This window comes from Acanthaster planci, linkage group LG01, assembly GCF_054643075.1.
Source record: "Acanthaster planci isolate LZ-2023a linkage group LG01, COTS_SCS, whole genome shotgun sequence".
NCBI classification, from domain to species: domain Eukaryota; kingdom Metazoa; phylum Echinodermata; class Asteroidea; order Valvatida; family Acanthasteridae; genus Acanthaster; species Acanthaster planci.
The window spans coordinates 10719902-10744643 of NC_141777.1; the positions used below are offsets into that span (position 1 = coordinate 10719902).

The 24742-nt window shown below is 44.1% G+C and overlaps 1 protein-coding gene across 2 annotated transcripts; it reads left to right on the plus strand.

Annotated features, from left to right (window-relative positions):
• On the plus strand, positions 1-24451 carry LOC110981396 (uncharacterized). Of its 2 annotated transcripts, XR_015424671.1 has the most exons (9): positions 1-57; positions 7463-7552; positions 8471-8594; positions 11529-11605; positions 13221-13420; positions 17162-17268; positions 20187-20349; positions 21180-23599; positions 24339-24451. XR_015424671.1 is itself a non-coding variant. In XM_022238938.2 (8 exons), exons 2-8 carry the CDS (start codon positions 7487-7489, stop codon positions 22585-22587), a joined length of 2145 nt encoding a protein of 714 aa, XP_022094630.2. In that variant the 5' UTR covers positions 1-57; positions 7463-7486; the 3' UTR covers positions 22588-24209. The 2 variants fall into 2 exon arrangements, 1 of the variants encoding a protein (XP_022094630.2); XM_022238938.2 differs by lacking the exon at positions 24339-24451 and having other exon boundaries at positions 21180-24209.
• The last annotated feature ends 291 nt before the right edge of the window (positions 24452-24742 follow it).

Genomic DNA, 24742 nt, shown 5'->3' on the forward strand with positions numbered 1-24742 from the left:
AATGTGCTGCCACCATTGCCAAGCTGGGATGATACCTCGCCGTTTGATTTCACACAAGTAAGCAGCTACTGTATATGTCCATTTTAAACTTTGATTTCCAGTTGTGCAATATTATTTTGACAAACTGTGCAGTGCAATGTCCAAAGCAACGATGAACAACTTGGAGTCGGCCGATCGTATAAGGTTTATTAATGTAGCCGTTTAAACAGCTACAACGAATGCTTATTTTCGGGAGCCGGGCAAAGGATTGGATTGGTTGGAGCTTTATACTGTGTTTTCGGCGAAATGTGTATGACATGGCCACCAAGGGATCCAGAAAAATTGTGAGACTCCTTCAGTATCGAAAATCATTGGAGAAGGCGGTTAGCATTTTCTAAAATAGTCAACCACTTTTAACCTGATCCTGCTGCCAACCCTCCCACTCGACGGTTCAGATTCAGATGGGATGGGGCAGCTCCTAAGCTGCGGCTCTTGGGTGAGAGAAAGATGCCTTGGGCTTACGAACAGTTTTAGGGCCGAAGAAATTAGCGTAAATTACTGAATATTTGTACCATAAAACACGATCCCCACTATCCATGTGCACGCAAAAGAATAATGTCAGTGTCTCCGATCTCGCTCTGTAAATTTTCGATTTGCGGGAAGATTCAAATTTAAAAGTGTCTGTTCACAGAGTACGCAAGGGAGAAGTAGCACAAAATACGAGGCTCCAGAGATATACACCTATATTTTGTGAAATTGGTGGCTGTACCTATCCTAGGGCGAAGTGAACAGGACCTGTGGATCACTGGTACATATGGCCTACCGAACGATGGTGCCTGGGGCCTACGGAATACCTGATAAGGCCCTCTATCTGGATTTCAGGACAATCGTAGAAACAGGGTTTGCCGACTTGGCTATGGTATACTGTTTAATAATGTGATTTTTTTTCAGCGGCGTGCATGTAGCAGGACCAACATGAAACCCATGATGAAGACCCCGGGGGATTCGAACCACCAACTGCAAGCCTCAGGTTTGCTGGGAGACAGGGCGATGTGACAGTGATTTTTGAAAACTGTACGAGCGTGCACTTTGTGTTCAAAGCGTAACGTCCAACCCTAATGGTCTTCAGTGCTTCAATGTGTAGTATTTTTCGAACACGTAACCCTGTATAGCCAACAACATGGACTACGCACTTTGAGGCATCAGGAAGGGAGGGTTTCTCAAGAGCCACATTTTGTAACAATGATCATTGGGCCCATCAAAGTAATTTTTTCGAATTCATCAAACAGAATACGATCAATGAACCACAAAGGGGAAAAAGAAAAGAAGAAAGAAACTAGAAACATGGACACTTACACACAAGTCGTCTCGAAATCACAGGTTCCTGGTTTCTCACATTTTTCCCGTTTACCGCAAGGGTACGAGTCTTTATGCACCCCAATGTTGGATCTTAATTTGTCAGGAATAATGAACTGAAGAGGAAATGTCTTATTACGTTATGGCTAATATAATTGTTTGGTATGATCCTGTTTTGTATATAGCAAAGTTAAAATGCCGTCATGACTGCAATACAGAAACAAAAGGCTTTGCTTTGACTTTTTAACACTGTACTTAAGAAAACCTTGAATCTACAAAAAAACAGAAAATTTAACTACAAACTGAAAGGAAATCTCAAAACCAGGGTTCTATCATTTAAACTTCGTTTCAGAACGTTGGGTCGTGTGCTTTGCCATAGAAAAAGATTGGTCCAAGCATCATTTGCTGTATGGAGAATAAAGTATTCGCGAGCGTCAACACTGCTCCAAGCATAACACAGCAGTCGCCGGGGATGAACAGCTTCCTTTAAACTAGCCCTTGACATACCGTAGGTTATTCGCGGATAGGACACGCAGTAATTGATTGTATCATTAATGAAACTGAACGGACTAAGGCCTTCGTCTCATCTCCACGTCCGTCACGCACTACCGCTGCCATCATGTTTCCATAAGCCATGCATTGCCTCGGGCTCCCCCTTCCCCCCGCCCCCCCCCCCCAATAAAGCCTCCGGAAAATTCGCTTTCATTATCGTCGTCATCTCCGGGATGGGTGCGTGGATTTTTCTCTCGTCTGCTGAGGGTGGTGGTGAATAGGCCGTCATGGGCCAGTGCGCCACTTTTTCTCGTTGGCTAAGCTTTGCTGTCTTCGTCCAGCACAGTATACGGCAGATTGCTGTGGTCTCCGTTGTCGGTGTCTCTGCTCCCCGTCCGCGGTATAATCGATGATGAGTTAACCGGCATTCGGATTCATTTCGATGAATTCATCTCCCTAATGAATTGAACATCGGAGACACGTTGACGAGGGGTGTTCATTGTGCCGGGGGTGCATCCTCTGCCGAATCCTATTCTCCCCAGTCATTCGAGGGCTGGGTGGGCCGTTCTCTTACTAGAGATCTCCAGCAAAAGGCATTCGAAAAGAGGGACGAGTCGTGAAATCCCCTCCCTTTCGACCGTACTTCGATACCATCTGTGTCACCCGTTTCCAGGCGGTCGCACATGTCCTCCCTTTTACACTAATGCAGGGTGGCACCAAGTGCCGATTACTGCCTTATAACTTCCATCCGGTCTGTTCATTTATAGGCATGAATATAGCTATGAATAAAACATTCGCCCCACGGTCTGTATTTCTTATCCATTTACAATTTCCTTGCTTTTTGGAAATGTGGATAAAACGGTTTTCCTAGAGGAGTGCACTGGTGTGCCTATTTTGGTAAAGTGGTTGATAAATGGCGACATTTTGTACTAAGTCTATCGGCCCTGATCGATGTACGAGGTTTCGTGTAAATCGCTCTGACAGGGCCAGGAAGCGCTTTTTTAAACAACGCGCGCAGGGTTAACTAGACTTGAACAAAGGCTGTAATCGTGGCTGAGGAGGAGTAGTTTCTCAAAGGAAGTAGAATTCCACATTTCACGAGGCTTGAAGACTAGCCTTTTCTCAAGACTGGTAACAAACCATTTGCTCAGAGGAAACTGCACAGCGTATACCCAGTCTATTGTGTAAGATATTGCGGCCAGGAAGGGCAAGTATGCCTATGAAAGCCACAGTCTAATGGCTACATCCATGCCAAATAAACGAGCGTGTAACTCCAGATCACAGCCGGTTGATTCGCATTGAAAGTATGTTATCTTTACCAGTTTCTTTATACAGAGCTAAATGTGCAGTGCATAATGAAGTGACACTGACAACTAGAAAAACAGAACACATTATTGACAAGTTAAAAAAAAATTGTGTCTTTGAGAAGTAAATTCTTGTCGTTAAACACAGATACTCGAGGCAAAACAAGTTTTATCTTGCCAACATAACGTGCTTCTGCTGTGAGCAGGTAACATAGCTCTATGGTACGAACGCGCTAGCGGCACAACATTTTCGGTTGTCTCTAAATATGGCGTCATCGTAGACAACTGAACTTTTCCGTAGCTGCGTTGAGTTTGAAGGGTCTCAACTCTGGAGAAAAAATTTCCAGAAAGTAAAGTCCAAGGCCGTGATTTAGAAAGCCCTCCAGGCTGTTATTCCACTTGTACAAAATAAAGAGCGCCCTCATTTTGCAAGCTGAATTTCAGCCCACCCAGCTGTGAAATATATTCGAGATTGGGGGGGGGGGGGAAATTAAGGTCACTCCCACATAATGTTAATGTTGTACTGAAACTGAAGCTTAAGACTTAAACGACATGACTTAATATAGCTTGTGTCGCCCATACTTTGAGAATTCCGAACAGGACACAGACTTAGATTGTGGCTTCTCTGGGAACGTGGAGTTGATGGGTAGAAAAAAGGAAACATTTGGCCCATCGGTGCCGTAAATTCGACGAGGTTGCGGGCTCGATGTGTATCGTTGACCCGCTCCGCATTTGTACATTCGCATGTATTTACCACGCTAGTACATCCAGCCAGGCATGAAGATTAAAGGCACAATTATATTCCAGGCCTAAAAAGCATTGGTCTCAATAAGCCTGTTTCGTGTCAAATATGAATAAAATCTTGTACACTGAGTTACCGTATCTGATTACACATAAACATAACAATTTGAATTCTCCAGACACCATCGCTTTGCCTCGTGATTCAGGGCAAGCTTTCGCATGGCGACCACCATCTCGAATAGACTTGTTCCTTTGTGCCCTTCTTTTCCATTGAAAACAGGTATGTTGGTGCCATGCCGCGCCCTTGTGTTACTAAGCAAAAGCATACCTGAATCACGAGGTATAGCAACAACGTCTTTAGTATCGAGAATGCAAATTGTTATATTCAAGTGAATTTAAAGAGCTCAGTGTACCAGAATTTATTCATTTTTTTTATTATTAAGGCTTATTATCACACACGAAATCACATAAATCAATTGTTTTTTTTCAATAGGCTAAAAAGACGCAGTTTGCACCTTCTGTCACACAGGGCTCCATTCTGCTGAGCTTGTAAATGTCTGCAAGGCAATCAGTATTTGTGGTACATGTGTATGATCACTGAAAAGCGCAACACTCTTGTGAAAACCGTGCGTCTGAGCATCGCTTTAAAATCTTGTAAAGCCTGGGCAGGTTCAAAATGCAGGTGGGTACGTTACAGAGGAAAATTGTAGAGAGCTGGCACAGGGCGCCATCGGTAACTTCGTTACTCAGTGGTCGAGTTTGGGCGGTCCGTTCTTGACACGGGCTTCTTGTTCTCGCGCTCGAACCGCGAGAATACGACTCAAGAACACTGTACTCGGAACAGGATCACACACCACCTCCTCGTCAGGGTTTTACAGGAACACACGGAAAAACTCGTGAGATTTCGATTTTTGAACAGCTGCAAAAAGTAGAGAGATGGCTTCCAAAGCCATGGACAATGGGAAGTTTTGCAAAATTAACATCAATTATTTTCCGTAACACAGAAATGATTGTTCCTGTTTATATAGAAAAGAATTCAACCCATCCAAACATTAACTCTCGAATAACGTAGCCTACATGGACGCCGCCATGTTGCATACATGTTGCTTGTCACTAACTACCAGCGATAACCGGTTGTTTGTTCCCGGCGTTCGAGCGGCCGACCCACCAACAACAAATAGAGCTGTTCGTGAACAGACGGGAACATGCCGTCCGAACTCGGCCAGTGATACGCACGAGTGTTCACTTCACTCGTCCGTTTGCTGCATACTTTAAATGACCAAGACTGCCCTCAGTGAGGGCGCCCAGTGCAAACTGTCTGTATCCTCCCCTATAGGGGAGGATTCCAGACACGTACGACTATCAATGCCTCCCTTCACCCTCTGCACACTGCAGTCAACTTGCGTGTCATTCCTAGATCTGAGACCGACACCTAACCTATTTTTAATTTTGGTGATTTATCACAGTAGCATAGGACGCCGCGTCAACTTATTTAAGGCAAGAAAGTTAACAAGGGAAAGAGCAAATAACAAAGATGATCGGAATGCTGGTGCACGAGCGGAACAGGGTGGCCGTATGTGCACACGTGAGTCGGCCCAAACATGACTGTCTTTCGAAAGGTTTCACTATTGACGACCATACCGGTTCTGTACGTTAGAGAACGGCGCTGGCGCTGTTTGCTGGCAGACAGTTCAACCGCACGATATTAACTCGGCCAATGGGGCAAACTATCTCTTTGTGATGGCACTGAACCAGCTTTGAAGAAATCAAAAACTCCTTATACTCTTTGCCTACCTCCTTCAGGAAGTTTCAGATGACGCTAAATCTCCTAATAATCTGATCTCCCGATGCAACTTTGATGTCTATAATTACCCTAGCGGCCCTATTACCTTCCACCCACCCGACACGGTCCGGCTATAGACTCCCATCATACCCTATGGGCATGCGAGGGTCCGAGATGATGTTGATGTCACCGCCAAAGATCTCCAGCGCAAGAAAAAAACACACACTGACAACCACTTGCCCAAAAAAAATATGAAAAACAGAAGACTAGATAGGTTACCATCAGTGTATCTGAAAGGAAATCATAAACGATACGCTTGAACGAAATTTCCCCTGAGGTATTACACTCGATTAATTCAATTTAATTTGTGGGAGTACCGTCCTAGTCGCCCCCCCCCCCGCGCTGCCGGATCGCAAGACCGGCTCGGGGCATACCGTGTGCGTATGGCGAATAGACAGAGAGAGAGACCCGGACGAGGAGAGTCTTGATGATTATTGGCAAACTGATCATACACAAGGAGTAGACCCGGCCCCCCCGTAAGAACGGGGAGGGAGAAAGCAATTTTACGTGCGGAACAAAGTACGGGAGGGTATTAGCGAGAGACGCGACCATCAATCATATCCCGATCCCCGTACACCGGGGCCGTGCCAGCTCTATCCTCGGCCAGTGCCGAGCGGCAGGCTCGCTGGGACGCGGATGACGCGGCATAAACGGAGTTATTGCTCTAAGTGTAATGAGTGATCTCCAAACTTTGCGGAATTAAAACCTGCGCGCTGGAACAGTGCTTTAATTTAAAGGTGGCCTCGTATTCCGCTCGTAGATCAATGTTATCAGCGGAGGAATTTTAGAAAGAAGTCGTACTATTTCGGAGAGAAATTTCCGTTTACTATACACCGTGGCTTGGCTGAACTATTCAGGCATATTTCTTGTTGATAACGACCAGAATATGTTTCACTGATATGCCTTCTGCCATAAATCTATTAACGAGAATGTGACGTCTGATGCGGAGAGCGGCCGTCTGATAGGCAAATGCGATGCAGAAGGGAGTCTGCTTCTTACAATTTTGGAAGCTAATTCGTTGACTCTTTTGTCTCATGAAACGATGTGAACCTTGATCAACTTTCACTGCAGGGGGGGGCGGAGTATCTTGGACACTGACGTCCCTAATGGTGCCCCTGACAAAATGCCGGTGATTGAACATACCAAGGCATGCGAGAATATGACGAAATCTGCCGTGTAGCATACAGTATCATATTCATAGTGTCTGTCAAAATCATTGAAACCATCTCCAGGTCACTGGCAAATCCGGAGAGGGGAAAGTGCATGGTTGTCATCATCCTTTTTATAACGAGGGAAGTTCAGATTTATTTTGACCTTTCCAATTTCCTTCCCTCCCAAACGTGTAAAAAGTCCCCAAATTTAGCACCACCCAAGAAAAAGTCCTAAAAAATCCTCATATTGTTGTTCTAAAAACAAAGGCCACAAAATTTGGTTCTGGACCCATACACCGTTGCCTCAAGTGGACAGATTTGGAAGACTCATTCTATGGGTAAACTCTAAGACGACATGTTAATTGTCAAAATGTCTAATGTGATCACCTAAAGCCAACCAAGTCGGGCGATTACATGCGTTGTTGTTCAAGCCCCCCTTCAAGCCCCTTCCACCCATTTATTACTAATCGTTGCTCTGAACTTCACGATGCTTAATCATGAAATCAGACGTTGTCAAAATACAACTTCTGTCTTGAGGAGTTGGCTGTCACTGTAAGTGCGCCTGATTGTCTCATGTCCTCTTGTCCATCGTACAGGCGCTGCACGGATTTCTACTGGTCATGACACGACAAGGGAAACTGCTGTACATATCGGAAAACGTCACGGATTACCTCGGACACTCCATGGTAATAAAAATGAATTCAGTATGTGGAGGGGGGTATGTAATATGTGGGTGGGGGTTGTGGAGTAAGCCATTTCTACACGAACATTCGGCAGACTCGTTTGCAGAATCGTTCATTAATGTGTCCTCGACTTTATAAAGCTTTTTAAACATGACTTGTGTGATACCGACGAAAGTAATTTTATGACAAAAAGACTCCCTCTTTCAATATGAGATTCATGTCTCCAACACGTGTGACTGATCTCTTCAATGTCGGTTCACTATAGACAGAATAAACACGCTCCCACGATGGGACACTCTCAGTCACTGTGGTGAACATGCTCAGTATCCAGGCCAATCAGTGTAAACCAACCCTTTCCTGTTTTTTTTAACCGAACTTCTTAATTACTTGTATTAATGACACTTTTCAACATTTCGGCTACATTTCTTTACATTTTCTTTACCTCTGTGTTGATGTAGGCGTATTGTTTTACTTTTCAGTCTAGTATTTATTTCGGTTTTCGCATTTTAATGTTAAAAGTATAAGTGTCAACTAATCTTATTTTGGGAGTTTGATATGCGTGTGAGTTTTGTTATTTTTACCTCTACTTGTGTTTATAATTGTTCTTGGATATATGATATCAATGATTACCGATTTTCTAATTTGTTTTTTACAGTAAACTTTCGATTTTCTTACAAATTACTTGTGCTCGTTACTTTATTGACCAGTTTTCACCAGTCTTTACCCTGAGTAAAGAAAGAAATAATATCCAAAGCCATGTGTACTCTTTTGGTCTGCATGACTGTCGTCACAAAACATAATCAACGTGTACTAAATTTTACGAAAAAGACGGTCTTCAATTTCCACCTTTTTAAAAAACATGCCCACAAATTTGATTGAGCTTGTTAACCATCAACTTCGCCATCTTTCTCACGTTCACAGGTGGAGCTTTTGTCGACAGGTGGCGACTTGTACGAAGTAATCGATCCCAGAGATCACGCCATCGTCCGAGGCCAAATGGCGGTGGGCTCTAGTTGTGGCGGTACCGAAGCCGAATACCACTCAGGTGAATGATTGATCCTTCCGGTATCGAACAGCTGGCTGTCAATTTTCTCAAGAGTGATGCAGTTTTCGGTTAGCATTATTGGTAAACAATGCCGAAATGTGAAAATGTCTCTAGATTTTGTCAGATATAGGGCTTTGTTGGGCGGAAACAGGAACAGGGAATGTTAAAGGAAAACATTATAATGACACAAGGAATCGTTTAAAATATAAACTCCAATTATCTTTTTATGATGTATTGCTATTTTAAGTTTTCCTGGATTAAAAGTAGTCTTCTCCAATTTGCTCTACCTTAAAACCAGTTTCCAACTTTTCCCAACACTGGTGCAAAATATACATTTGAAAATCTACGTCACGAAATGAATCCCTGACCTAATAAGTAACATGTTTGCTGAACTGTACATCGGAAACCACGATGAGTTGGCTCCGCTATAACCCCCCCCCACGCCGATGTAGGTCCTAACTTTCGTTTTAGAGTAAATTGAAATAATTGTTTCGAATAAAGTTGTGGGGAGCGAAAGACTGAACGGTTATTGTTGTCGAAAAACACTAATTGACGATTTTCAGTCGGCGACGTTTTTCGTTATCAGTGGCTGTTGCACTTCCATGCATGAAATGCAGTTTCCCTTACTTTCGGAGAACATAAAAATCACTCCGTCGTCCTCATTCGCCGGGAGTCGATGTCGTGGATGACTCCCGACCTTTTTCCGCCCACTAATACTCACCCTCAATCCCATACCCTAGCCGTCTGGCGAATACATCCGTGATTAAACGGAAAAATTCTGTGGCTAATTAATAGTGGTATTGCGCGCAATTCTTCCGAGCTGCCTGCGTTCTTTTTTTCTTTGTTTAAAAATTATTTGGAAGCCAATTCACCATGATTAGTGGTTTTTATCACCGGGCTTAGAGAAAAGATGATGGTTTCTACCTCCTCCAATACCCACAATAAGCTTGTCTGTCACGACATCTAAGGCCCCCGCCTCACGCCGGGACTTTCCCGGTTTCTGCCCCGGCTTGATCCAAATATTTGCACGTCGACTGATCGCGCGCGAGTTTATTTTTTTGTCTTTAATAAGAGGGAAAACCGGCTTTTGGGTGCGTTTTGCTATCTATAATCCTGGCCGTCCTGAGGGATGGCGAACGTGTATGGTGTCGGTTTTTTTCAAACCCTCGGTGGCAGCGAGTCGGAGACTCAGTGTTTGCGGATCGTCGTTCTTCTGTTCCCTCTTTTCCCTTTTTTTCTCTCCAGCGCGTAACCGTTTATGGGTTTGCCAACAAGCGGGTGGCGGAGACGAGAAAGTGTTCAGTCCACCAGATGGCCAGAGAGCAGGGCGAGGGGGATGTGACAAATTTACGCCACTTGCCGGCAACGGCTGGGCTTAGGCCGTCTAATCGCCAGCGCCCGGGCCAATTAAGTCCCGATTTACTTGTGAAGAATGGAAAACAAATAGCGGTGCTATTTCTCAAAGGCAGACCCGGATACAACCATTTTACCAAGAACTGTTACGAGGGACTCTCCTTTTTTGGCCAGAACACGGTGGAAAACGTGGTTCATTTTGATTTGTTTCCCTTTCAATTTAGAAACATTTCACTCACCTCTTTTTTGCTCTCCAGAAATGAAAGAGCCGTTGGCTAAAAGTACACCTGATTATATATTAAAAAAAGATAGATTCGGCTGCTGTTTCCAATCTATACGCGAATAATAGTATCATGTTCGGAGACATCAAGTTTATCCTGTAGGTGTTTTGGCAATTGATAGGTTGGAAAAACGGTCATCTCGTAATTACAAATATTATCTTGGATATTGATACAGTTAAGAGGATTTACCTGGATTGTGGGCGGATCGGTTTCTTGCAATCCCTTCCCTCCAGCGGTTCAAGGAAGAAAAAAAAAAAGGAGAAGCGAATTTTTTTAATCACACCGTGGACAGATTTGGGACTCAGTCTTTTCCCATTCTAGTGGCGCCTGGGTAATTTATCATGTTGCGACAATTCAATTATGTGTAATTGGGTTGTGGACACGCGCTGAAATGAACAAAACCTTAACCCAACGTCTTGTTTCGAGAAGGCTTTGTTGTTTGATTTGTCGAATTTCGTCTCGTCGCAGCCGGATAAGTTCTTTCCTGCACTCATTTTTTTCCCAGCTAGCGACCAGACAAGCGAATTTTCTTGAATACGTTTCGTGACGTCAAACTCGACTCACTTTTGCGTTTCCCTGAAACATGGACGCTTTCTAAAGGGTGAAAATTGCTTCAGCATTGGTTTGAAAGAGTTTGAAAAAGAAATCACTGGAGAGGCAGGGGAAGGTCAATCAGTTTGATAACCTGAATGTCGAAACTGTGCTGTCATAACCATACGGTAGGTTAAGTTAACCACTTCCTGACCATGCTCGACCCGTTTGCCGACCACTGCCGATTTCCCCTGGTAACACATACCGGTACAGAATAATCCTGGGCACCAGGCAATATCGACCAATGGTTTTATTTATGGTCACTGGTCAAACTTGACCCTCGTATGCCTTGACTGTTGCAAGTATACGGCAATGGTATGGATATTGCATTACTGAATGTACTGGTGTTCCTATGTGGGTCGGTTTGGTTCAATTTTGAGGTTTTGATTGTTCGTCTACAGCGATTTTCGACTCTTTTTTTTAAAACAAATTAGGCTGTGAAAATAAAGGAGCAACAAACCGGTGAAAAAGGTAATTTTTTTTGGTTCCCAGTTTGAATTTTTTTTGAGGAAAACGTCCCTCTTTTGCTGCAATCAGTGTCCCGATTTTGCTCACTGATACTCAAGCCTGTTGAACTCTGTCATGCATCCTACGCCGCCCTTGGCAACGCCATTGCTTTGCAGTTTTTAACTCTTCCCTTTCCGTTGCCTTTGATAAACTCCTCCGCTATAACAGCAATGCTTTTCGAAATTTTTTCTTCTGTTCGCAGATGACGAAAGGACTTTCTTCTGCCGTATGAACACATCGCGCAACATGCGCCGTAAGGATCACTGCACTGACAACAAGGTAGGCCAGTGCCCATGAGATTGAATTAATTCGAAAATGAAAACCGTAAATAAAAGCCGGGTGTGGACTGTGCCCCCCCCCCGGATGTCGCTAGACCATTTTAATGGGGGGGGTGCCATATGAAACTTGCCAACAGGCTGTAACGCAAAATGAGTGTACTGTATCCCCCTTCCTTTCCTCTTCATTCGTCGTTCTTCGTTTTTTTATTTTGCCAACCGTGAGACCATGATTTTGCCGACAAAACTAATCAATGGGAGGGGTTGACTCCCCGACCCCCTCTAGCAACGCCCCTTATTCGTGCCGAGCTCTTCAGGCGTTTTTTCCCCCAATAATGTCTTACAGTCATTTAGACACCAGTTTGATGAAAATCAAGCATACCCGTTCTCGCCCATTTATTCCAAGACAGGCCAGCCAAATACTGTGTGCTTTTCCCGGGCCGACACGTTTAGGGCAGTGAACTACAAATATCTGAATATGCATGCCAAGTTCCATTGAAACTGACATCTCCATGGTTGATTTTATGCAAGGCTAAAAGACTGAATAGGATGTCGCCCGTTTTGCGCGCTGAACGGCCTCTCTTTCTTTCTTTTTCAGTTCTAAATTTTCAACTATTGTGACAAAAGCCCAGGTTAAGTTGTGACCCAAACTTTGACTCTTCTCAACTCAATCAATTTCCTGGTCACTAAGCAACAAAACAGGTTCAATTAACCCATTTTGAGATATAAGATGAACCAGGAATTGATTCTTTCCCTCGGTGTTGGGTCAGCAATACCCAGTTTTGGGTAACTGCAGTTTTCACCCTCCGTTGAATTAAAATTGAACGTGGCCAATAATTCGACGAATCAACAATACCGGTCGCATGACTGCGTTGTTAAACGATCTTAGTGGTCCAATGAAGTCGAACACGCGTAATTTGTGGTGAGAATTAACGGAAATTGAACATGTTCTTCATTTGTTTCTGTGTGCTCTTTTATGCCCACAATCTCATTTTTCGGAAGGCCGAATCGTACTTTTCCCCAGTAATCCACTCAAATGGGCCTAATTCTTCGCTTGGACACTCGCCTTTAAAGTGAACCGAAGACAAAGGCCAATCGTGCCTATGTTATAACATGCCCCTGCGTTGTCCCTTTGCAGCACAGTTCCGGGCATCACTTTGTTTATCATGTTACCGCGGAAGAAAGAATACTTGACATCCTTTTTTTGTTCGATGACAGAATCATGTACTAATTGTCTATTGCTACTGAAGATCTGTCCCCTCGGAAGTTTTGTTTTATTTTGGAGAGCCAATCGTATACGAAATATCAGACACAACAAAGGAAACAATAAAGGCTTCAGGAAGTAAGATTGTGCCTGTTATTGTGTTCGGAATGGATGTTACTTTTTTAATCTGAAATTTGCTGGACATGACATGGTCAACACTCGATACTGAAGCCCGTAATTTGTTTGCAAGAATGCTGGTATGGTCGTTCTTCTAATATGGAACTTCGAACTCATGAGGCAAATGCGCATGTGCTCGACCTCTTGTATCCGTAGAAATTGCCGCTGCAGGTAACTTTAATTTGCTCAGTTTCACTCCACATAATTAGACTTGTATTGTGGTATGAATTCCGTGTAGATGGTCCGCATTAAAGGCCGGTTTAGGATCCTTTGGTCGGGCTGCTGTTACAGCTGGAACCAGGTTGAGCCCGTGTTCACCGCCGTCTGCAGCCCCGTGGAGACCCTCACACCGATCTCGGACGAGATGGTGCCCCTTAAGACCTCCATGTTCACCACCGAGCACGGCATGGACATGGTGCTGTACGACGCCTCATCCAAGTGAGTATGTAACAAAGTCGTATTCATGCCGATGCTTAAGAATGCGCTGACGACTCTGGGTGAATCTGATGACAGATCTATAACTTGCTCTGGAGTTTGTTATTCAAACCGCGGTTTTTGCCTTTAACCACCATGAGTTAGGTTGTCAGAATGGCTTGAATGTTCTTCTTTTCTTTTAACCCTTTTGTGATTGGCATTTTCATAGCTCAGTATAGAAATCTTAAATCTTGGTATCAGTACTTTTGCTGGAAAACACTCCGGATCAGCCTCCGTCTACATCCATGCAAATTTTATTTGACCCTGCGTTGTGGCCAATCAGATCTGACTTCAAACTCTGTGAGGTCATCTTAGACACGCTGGTAGGCCTATGACTATGCCTACAGCGATTGGTCGAGGGCCTTGTCGCTACAGTGACCTCCACGAGGGATTGCCTGGGGATACAGAAGGGGATTATCTCCGCCGGTGTAAAGTCCAGACGGACTATCCTCCTCATGCATTGGCACGCAAGGAAAGGAAAAGATGCGCCGACCCATAAGGAACTACGACAGCCAAAATTCACAAACTACAATTTAGTGGAATCATTAAGAAATTGAAAACACTGTTCAAACAAGAACTGCAAACCACGGTGCGGCCCAACAGTTACGAGTTGTCCATGCCGAATGAAAGTCAAATCTTCAAGTGCACACGTGCCGTTGGTATATACCGACCGTCGATGTAAGAATAAGATGGCCGAGTCTGTATAACGAGTCATCACTTTTACTTGCCAAGTCGAGTATCTGCCAACAGCTATGGATGACTGGCATCCCAGCGGGTGTACATTTTTGGTGTCAGTTTCAAGCCGTTTCCATCTCTGCACCGGCCGTACAGTGCACTCAACACGAGTACATGAAATCAACTGATAATCATAGGCTGACAGAGCCATGCAACCTCGAAACCTAACCCACTATCATGCAAACAAACGCAGTATGTGACACCACCCCCGCCGCGTGTTGTGCTAATTGATGCATTATAAAAATTATCCCCTGATGCTGGAATCTGTTTCCTGCATGTTCCTGTGTAATGGTTCCATCGAAACATGAATCTGTGGTGTGCCCCCATAGTTATAAAATTCTGACCGACAGGTCAAACGTTACACGGCGTCTTCCTTCCATGGTGAACAAAGAACGACAACGCACGCGGTACCCCTAGACCTACAACTTGATTGTGAAGTCTTCGTAAAATACCTCTTTAATGATATATGCCTTCTGTATAACCCAGTGGATCTGGAAGTGCATCTTTAATGAAGAAGTTTACTGCTTGGATAGATTTATTTTGGAAGTGTCCCTCTCACGCCCTTTTGGTTGAAAATCAAAAGAACAAACTCATTTTTTTTGGGGGGTGGTGGTTAAGTTTATATTGTTTTGCCATTGACACCTTTAACCTAGACCTTTGTTCCAGCCGCAGTTTCCACCTAAATGTGTAAGGTATGATATCACATTCCAACAGAAAATGGCGTGTTGTTTAGAAAAGGCGGGAGTCGTCGTTGTTTCGGGTTGGGGTTGTTGATGCACAATCCACAGGCATTCTCTCTCTCTCTCTTTTTTTTTTAACATTTTGCGAATGTTGAGGGACATAGCTGTGCATTCACCCTGGCTTATACGAGACGCCTCGCCTCCCTGAGAACAGACTACACATGCAGTGTTAAATCTCTCGGTCTGTTTTCACAAAATAAAGACATTTTTATAAATTTTGTCACTGAAATTTATACGACTAACTTCGAATTTATCTAAAGACTAGAACACGCAAATGCTGTAATGAAATTAGCCACTGGTCATTCCACAGTCAGGTTCAGTGGTCTATCTTTTCGAACATTTGTCCGTTCGATTCCGTTAGATTTCGGTGGAATTCGTCTCACCCAATGATTTTGAAGGTTGGACAACCAATCAGAAGCACAAGAAGAACCAAATCAGCTGTTTGTGAAAGATATGAAAATATGAATACATTTTGCTTTTAATAAGCATAGGCCTATTTAGTTCTTGCATGACATGGAAAGTTTATATACTTTCATTTGCCCATTCACGGACTTCTTCCATTTGCTAACGCACAAAATCGTCGAAGAACTAAATAGACACAGTTAACAAGTATGGAAAGAAAACGTGTAATTTTGTTTATTTTGAAGTCAGAGACCTATGCCAACAGTGAACTCCAAAATGACGCACACACACCTAAAATCAATATGAAGAAGAAATGAACAGATGAAACTTACAAATACCGAAAATAGTACACAATCGTAAATGGTCCAAAATGACGAAACTGTTTCATTCATCGTTGCTTTCAGCAATCGCGGACGACGAAAACAAAATAATTGACATTCACGAAAAAATATGGTAATTGTATGAAAGTGTTTGAACAAGGTGCAGAAATGAGCGACCAAAGACGAAATTAAACATTGGGGGATGTGAAAGGTCGTGAATTTTAGGGACGAATTTGAAGTAAACTGTTCTTTAAAGTTGAACGGACAAAATGAAAATGAGCAAATTACCAGAGGATACGAGGCGCTTCATGCTCACCGGGCAACAAACAAAAAAAACCCCTGAAAACCATCATAGCTCCCTGCGGAGTATACACTGGCGCAAACGATAAAAACAACAACCATCTTTACCCTTAATGTTTGGCCTACCCATTTCTACTTCTGGATGGAGAAAGCCAAACACGTGAACAGTTGCTGACTTAACAGAATCATGCACATCATTGACAATCATGGAATGTAGAACAGTAATGTCTGCAGACATTTTTATTGTATCAATTCGGATCATTTTCGTCAGTCTATCTGAAGTTGACTCTGATACGTGTTGACGATGTAGACATCTCCTGACTTTAAGCACCTGCGGGGATGCCCTTGATTCACGCCTTTTAATCACTAACTATACATTATGTTAGTGCGTGTCTTGTGGCCTGTCTTCCCAGCCTGACAACAGATTTTGCCCCATTGTGATTATCATAATCTTTAATATCATCAATGTGGCCAATCCGGTAAGAATTTTCCCCCAGTTATATTTTCGATTTACACTCATCAGAGGTTAGCTGGTATGAGACAGCAAAAGGCTCGCCGTGGCTTTCGTGGACGGTGAAAATTCCAGTTTGAGGCATATTTGTTCTAAATCAAAGGTACAGAGTTTCGGAATTAATGGCCTAGATACGCGATGGAAGCTTGCGGGTTACTGCTCCATTTAGCGCGTGACCTACAGTCTGTCAAGGGATGTCGGGTGGTCTTTATTCAGGTTAGGGAACCAAACCTCGGAATTTATCTTCAACATTCTCCTGAATCGATTGTCGCAGTTAAAGGGCAGGCGAACCCTGCTTCGTTAAAATTTGGCATTATAAACTTAGGCACTTTGAAGCAAGAATTTTGAAATAAACAAGATGGCATTTTAAGAAGGCTCAAACTGCAGGTAATATCAATTATTGATTTGGAAACGGTCGCCCTACTTTCTCATAAAGCCATCGGTAACCTGCGATACATTCTATCCATACAGATGACATCAATTTCTGTGCACCAGAATGTGAGTGCCACGTGCAAGTAAAAAACAGGGATGTAGAAAAATACACCAGAATGATGGGTGCTTGAAATGTGCCCGTTGTAACTCACTTTCGCTTTGGTCGAACCTTTACCCGTTCAGTTATTTATAGTCAACAGCGATGACCGGAATACGAACAAAAAAAAAATTCCATTTTCGATTTCGTTTTGTTTGTGCACCTCAGCGTGTTTTTCCACCTGGGCTATGAAGTAAGCGAGGTGTGTGGGATGTCCTGGTACGCAATCGTACATCCGGACTACATCGAAACGGCCAGGAAACATCACCAACAAAGTAAGTCAAGAAAAACTGAAACCCAAGCCCTGGTAAGCAGACGAGCGATTCAAACCAAAACTGTTACTCTGTCGTTTTTGTCGTGAGTAGGAATCTTCGGATTCTTCGTTTGCTGAAGTAGACCTAATAGACACAGGTATGTTACTTCTGCAGAGCCAACAGTGGCTTATCCGGGATTAAGGTGGATGGGGGTAACCATTTTTTTTTAAAAACAATGGTCGATTTTTCAAACGTAAACAATTATCTCTAGCTCTCTCAGGAAGGTGCAAGTACCAATTTGAAAGTGTTGGCGATCTGCATTCCTAAACGGTAACATGTCTTGGGCAACAAATTACCTACCCCACCATCGCCCTCGGGATACATCACTGTTATTCAGTATGGGGAGTATTCAGTATTTGAATCACAATCCTGTTCAGATCTCTTGAAAAGCTCACAGAGGCAGCCGACTTCATTGCACTTGAATTATTTGCGTAGTGTTATTTTAGCGAGGAATCCAGTGCCGTGGTGTATACATAATTTATCACCATAGGCGGATATTTGGATGTTCGCTGGACTAGTGGGCAGTTGTTAGCATGTGGTTGTTAAAGGGCATCGAATTCCGAAGACTCACAAGTCTTAATACCGTGAATATTTCAGGATCAAACTAGTGGTCGTGAGGGGACAGAAATCAGTTGATGACATTTGGATAACTTATTGCTCGTAAAAGAAGCTATTGCATTGGAAATCATGAAGTTCATCTGTAGACAATTGAACGGATTAAAGGTGGAACCAGGTAACGAATGTCATCATGTTTTCTTCCACTCCAGGGACCGGGTTGAAGCTCACAGCCCGACTCAATCCCCAAGTTACATTCCTGAGTCAAAAGCGACAAGATATTTGCGTGTTCTCGATATGTGATTTACGGCTTGTGGTTTTTTTTTAGCTAATATATAAATTTTGTTCAAGTTTGAAATTACATCCAGCTGTAGAGTATTCAAGGGAGAGAGTACATGCAGTGAAGGACCATTTCCAAACTTTTCTTTCCAGGTTTTGTAGGGTTGGCGTGTTTGAACTTTCGCTATCGTGAACACTTTATGGGGACCATAATGTACATACTTCAAGGTCTCCGCGTTCAAATTCATCAGGAATGTGGCCAAATTCGTTTCAAAATGTACGCATGCGGACGGCTTTTCTGACGCTACTGACTCTTTTCTTGACACCGCCCCCCCGTTTTTTATTGCGTTCCGTTTGTTTGTAAACAGATCTTATTTGCTGACACGTCCAGAACAGACATTGCGTCATTCAGTTAGCGCCAAATCGATTCGGTTTTGGCACATCTTCAGTCAGTCGTAGGTGAAGCCCCCTAAATGTACCAGAATGATTTATTCCGACATGAACAAAATATGTATTAACTATGTTTGTGCCAGACAAGATAACCTGTATATTACCTATTCCAAGTTCGTATATCCACGGTCATAAATTTTGCTGTAGTTTGCTCAAGGGGACTGTAAACGGCACGTGCGCTCCACAACATAAATGCGGAGTTATGCCGATATTATAAGCTGTGGTTATTCCCGCAAAGACAACTTCAAGGAAAGGAATTATTTCAGTACATTTCCTGCAACCCAAACGACAAACGGGATACTGTACCCCGAAACGTCAGAGCCAGTATAAATTTCCGGGAAGAAAAAAATAACCAATCAAGCCGTAATAGGACAAACATTAGGATATTTGACTGGGATAACTGGGTATATTGGGGTAGGTGGCAGGATTCTTGAGCTACGAAGGGAAATACCCATCCACGTTGAAAAATACGGAATACGGATTTGGCTGTTTTGACGAGGACATTGCTGAGAGATTAAGTCCAGGGAGCGCGTGTTATTACAGTGACCTCTGAAACGCTCTGAAGCTGGGCGAGTTGAAGTGGCTTGAAAAGAGCAAGTAAAAGTTGAAAACGAGCCAAAAAAAAGTACTTTTGCATTTCCCCGATTAAAGAAAGTGTCAAGGTGCAAAGTCAGAAGACAATCATGGGCAACTTTTGTTAGTTTTGTCCTTCCCTTTTCTTTTCTTAAAAGATCCACGTGGATCTCTCTCTCCCTCTCTGTGTTTGATCGGCCAATTTTTTGAAATGCCAAAGAAAATTAGGAGAGATATTCCTGCATTTAGACCTTTACACAAGAACCTTGCATTTTGGAAGGCACTTGACTACATTTTAAAAGATGATGAAAATACAGTTCTACACTAAATGTCATGACAACTGTCATTTTTCTTTGTCAGAGAATACTTTCACAAGCATGTACTGTTTTCTTGGCCCCAATACTGATTTCCCCCAACGCAACTTTTCGTTAAACCCGATAACTTGGCTTTAATGACAATAAGGAAAAGGGTGCATTCAAATCGTAAAATGGGGCTTTTCCCCATGTCTGTCCCCCTCGATGAACTGCTACTTCCTCCAGGGGCACTTCGTTGGTGATTTGATGTAACAAAAATAAAGACACATGACGCAGTTGAATCTTATGCAAGGAAGTAGCCACAGATTGTTTTGCGGTATGTGGCGCATTGCAGTGCTGTATACCGGTAGTCTTCTTGTCGTTGGGACCGAGTTGTGAAGGTTTTCCCATTTGCGGTATGCGCGACTGCATCTTTCAGCTTGAAAAAAAAAAGACTGTTACAGACAGTTTTTTAAAATGATTGCAGGAGGAAATTCTTTTTTAGCTGTTGGTCTGGTATATAACGTGCACAAAATGGTGCAGATTGGCCAGCCACAGAGTGCCATAATGTCATGATCTGCGCGAATAAAAACACTGAGCGGGTATCGAACCACGCCAGGTCTGACGGTTGAGTTTTCTGCGCTAAGAGCTCGTGTAAAGACCATTGCAGCGTCACTCCACTGACCCTGTTTCTCTGTTTTGCCTCGTCTTTTCCCGTTTTCGGAGCAGTGCTTCAGCCCAGCATCGGGACGGCCGCCAGCCGTTGCGCCTTCATCCTACGGCTGCTACGGAAGGACTCGGGTTGGCTGACTGTTAGCGTGACGGCGTGGCTCGACCGGGACAGCACGGTCAACCACGCCGCTGTCATCATGTGTCAAAACCTGGTTATCAGGTGAGCTTTCTTGTTAGTAGTATAGCGTAACCGCGGTAGTAGAGTGGCAGGTTGCAACGGAATGGAGATTTTAAAAGCAAACCCGGCACGCTGAAATATAGAAGCAAAAGTAGAAAGGTGAAAATGGTTTGAACGTGGGGTGAAGATTCAATTTTGCAATGGGAAAACCAAACCCTGACTGTACGCACCTAATTTGTTGGCCATTTCACCGTAATTATGAATACACAGTGTTTAGAAAATGTAATCTGAAAATAAGGGTTAAGTAAGTTAAAACTATAAATTCCAACACCGTCCTCGAGGTGCCATCTTTAAGGGTGTTTTGCACTGATAAATCATTCGTATTTCTGCTGTCATGAATAACTGAAGACCTTTGATGTCAAAACAAAAGCCAGTGCTTTGCACATAGCTAAAAGTATTCCTTTACCAAATTAATCAAATTAATGAATGGACGAGCTCTTGGGGGGCATTGAAGGTGATTCATTCTCTGTTGTGGTAAATATCAAAATGATATGATGTGAAGTCATTCATTATGATATCATTACCCCAACGCTAATTTCGGACCAGCACTCAAACTAAAAACCAATGTCGCAAACTGCTCACTGACTGGGAAAACTGAGATATACTTAAAAGATGGAGGGCCTGACGTTTCGATTCCAGCAGAATTCCTCTCAAAGGAAATGCAATGGGGAACAAAGAAATCTGGCAAGAAAGCATCTTAATGTAAATCCATATCCTCGTGTTTACAGGCAATGGTGATGTAGGTCTTCACGGAGAAAAAAAACTATTCATTTTTGTGGGTTTTGTCTCATAAATATTTTCTTTTTCTATAGAGAAGACGAGATCGCTATGTACGAGTCGCAGGCCCTTCATGAATCCCTCGCCCGCCGGTCTGCCTCTTGTCTCGTTTCACCGAGCCCCGCTTCGGCCTCGGGTTCAAGCGAGAGGTTCAGCTGCAGCGCAGGAGATGATGTTCCGTCACCCTGGCCGGACACCTACCAGCGACCGGAGGCGGCACCCGCTTGCCCCGCCGACTCCTCGCCGGCGTATGGATACGAAGGCCTCGGAGGTCAGACACAGCGGACGGGGCAGCCGTACCAGGGGGAGACCATCCCGTACCAGTATCTGGACGACCGAAGGGGGAGCGCCGAGTGGGGGTATGACGGTGGCGGCTGCTACTACCAAGGAACCCCATTTGTTAACAACTCAGCATGCCAGGAGAAGATGGCGAGTGGAGGATGGGATACGTCAGTTACCGGGGGTTCCCGTCACCTCGCCAGGAGGGACATTTATCATGGGTCTGGGAGTTACGGGCCTTATTCGTCCGTATTAGTTGGGCCTGCAAGGACCGTGCAGTCATTGCGTCCCTCGTGCTCCCGCAAGGAGTGCCTTGCGGACAGGGGCGGGGTCGACTTTGTCGCGTCACGGCGCGGTCCGACAATCGACGCCGGCACCCTCGGAAGCGACCCTTGTCCGGCCCTTAGGAGGGCGGTCCTCGAGTGGGCTCGGCGGTTAAAAGCCAAGAGGCAAGTCATGGCAGCTTACAGGAACCAGGAGCCGTGCTTTCCGTCCACAAATGAGGCCGAGAAGGGCCGAAAGAGGTCCTTCCGCGAGACTGTCTCAGTGTCCCCTGGTCCTTACAAAGCCGAAGTAGACTACACACCGTGTGGAGGTAGCTTCTCCTGTAGCAGCCCTCCTACAAAACGCCGATTGGACAGTTCTTACATGGTTCCTGAGACACACCAACCGCATATTAATGGACATCCGAGCTCCAACGGCGCCGTGGTGATTCGCGGTGAAACAGCCAACAAGAACGAACTGCACGCAATCCCCTGGGCAGGGCTGCCACGGCAGCAGGAGCTCATTTGGTGGACGGATTCCGGGAGGGGTGGGGTGCACCATGTCAGTGTGCCGGACAGCATCCTCACGCCCGAGTCTTCCCCGAGCCACGATGGATCCTCCCCGGGGAAACTGAGGCCCGCGTCTGGTACGCTCTCGGCATCCCCACCAGAGACCGGTGGACCTGCAGAAGGCAACCGCCCGGGGGACGAGCGGCCTGGTGAGGAATCTGAGCCGAATGTCGGTACCCTAGAGGCCGCGGTAGGCAAGGCACTGTTCGCTCTGTCTTCGGATGAACTACGGCTTCTGGATCAGGCAACCCTCTCGCTACTGTGTCAGAACAATAACCCGTGTCAACCAGTGTTCCCGAAGAAGACAATTGTCAGTTCTGACGATGAGTAGAATTACTCAGACAATAAAAAAATCGATAGAACATTGCTCTAGATTAAAAAACAAACCGCAAATAATAAAGATCACTTGCAGACACCACTTTTTTTTTTTAAGATTTTGAATTAATTCCCAATATTTTCAATATATTTAACACATTTGCCATGCAGATAATGAGATAAGATCATTGCTGAAAGAGTGGGAGATTGTGTGTCTTTTCGAGGCTGGGGAATCGTCGCAGTGAGAATTTTTTTATAATTTATTTATTTTAGCATAGTTAGGAAAGATAGTAACGATGGTTTCTACTACTGATTATGTCGCTTTCCAAGATTAAAACCATTCATTACATTTCTGTCATTCTCCAATTTGAATACACCCAGCCATCCCATAAAATCAGTGAAATTACTAAGAACACAAGAATATCGGAACATCCGCGCAACAGACGGCAGCAGGCCACTTTACAGGTTGAAGAAATTTGTGATTCAGGAAAAGGCTGAACTATATACTCATGCATATTGTTTAAGTTTTGTCTTCAAAACAATTATACAGGTTTCAACGACGAACGCGGATTTGTTTCTTGCCTGTAAGTGGTCAGATTGCATTTTGCCTTTTTGCTAAAATCTGAAAGCTGTGGAGAGAGATATAAATGGCTGTAAGTGCCATTTCCCTGACAGTGTGATTTATTCTATCCAATTGGGTTTTTGGATAGTGGCGTATCACCAACTTACAGCAGTAGATTATTATATCTTTTTTCCAGTGATGCTCTGGCCCTTCTGTGATATCAAGTTGTGGAATTCCTGTCACAGAATAAGTCCATTCATGTATTTTTATAGAGAGCATTTACGTTACGATGGCGGGACATGGCGGGCACGAGGCAAGTTGCCCACGGGACTTGCAGTCTTTTTTAACGACAACGCCAACATTTCATACACGGTATGTCACCAGTGCTTCCGTCAGAGTTGAGGATGAAAACTCATGAAAACGCCATTGACTGAGTGGCCGAAAACTGGACTCTGGGAAGACACGGGTAAATGGTCTTTTTACTTAATGGTATAGATTGCCTCTTCTTTCCTCTCAAACTGCAATTTCTGTCCCCGCTAAGCATGGATTCCGGTCCTTGTAACGTTTTCAGTAGTCTGTCTTTTTGCCAAGAATATGTTTTCTATTGCTAGCCCGATAGCTTACCAGCGTAAATAGCTTTCGAGTTGCTTGAATTAACTTTAATATTAAAGATGGACAAAAATTCTTGAAATAAAAACCACAGACTGTTCCTTGCTTTCGAAGTTGGTTTTATGGTTCATAGCGAGAAATCGAGTTTGTTTGGATTGTAAAAATCAACTTTGCAGAGGACTAAGAACTTCAAATACTTCACAGGTGTGACTTTGCTTCCTTTGTGTTGTGATTTGTGCCTTTTTCATGGACAGCCAGTAAAGACAGTAAAGAAAAGACCGATATTTTATCATCATAAAAAGTGATTTGTATTTTTGTACGCAAAGGGCTCGCCAGGGAGCGAGATGAAAACACCTTTCGTAATGTTTACTGTCGGGCCGCGGTTTTTTCATCACAAACCTTTTTCTCGAATAAGACGTAACATATTATTTTATTCTTTTAATCCGAGATAAAAAGTCAACACATTCAAGAAAGGGGAATTTCATAAAAAAAAGTTGTCGTCCTGATTTCAGTTTTTTTTTCCTGCGGAGTCTATACCCGAGCCGACGCGCGTATTAATCGTGTTTGTTTTCAAATCCACCCTGTCTACCGAACAGATTGCGAGGGCACACAAATTACGGGCCGATATAGGGGGGGCCGGATCCAAAGTCCAACCCGCCAAGACGTTTGGACCGCAAGACGCCACTCAACGGCGAAGGGCGGCCAGCAGGTACAGGCTTTTAACCAAACTGACAAATTTTGACAAATTATACTTCTTGGTTAAGAAGGCCAATTAAAGGCCTTGATGGGCGATCATCACAAATCAGGGCTCTCAAGCTTCAAGGAACTGGTCCCCTCCGCCCGAGCAAGTAGAGTCCCTTCCTCGACCCTCCTGAAATGCCGGGGCCGGCGAGAGTGGAGTGCCCGTCCGCACACTTATTAATCTCGGGCAGGTCCGCCGGCGATGGGCCGGTTTACAGCCCCTGCGAGTAATTCCGATTTTGCCTGGATACTGCAAAGA

What these genes read in the sequence shown, in the direction of transcription:
- LOC110981396 (XM_022238938.2), top strand. Translation starts at nt 7,487, where the DNA reads ATGACACGACAAGGGAAACTGCTGTACATATCGGAAAACGTCACGGAT. An exon ending in ATTACCTCGGACACTCCATG is followed by an intron (nt 7,553 to 8,470) that starts GTAATAAAAATG and finishes TCACGTTCACAG; the next exon opens with GTGGAGCTTTTGTCGACAGG. An exon ending in TGTCAAAACCTGGTTATCAG is followed by an intron (nt 20,350 to 21,179) that starts GTGAGCTTTCTT and finishes CTTTTTCTATAG; the next exon opens with AGAAGACGAGATCGCTATGT.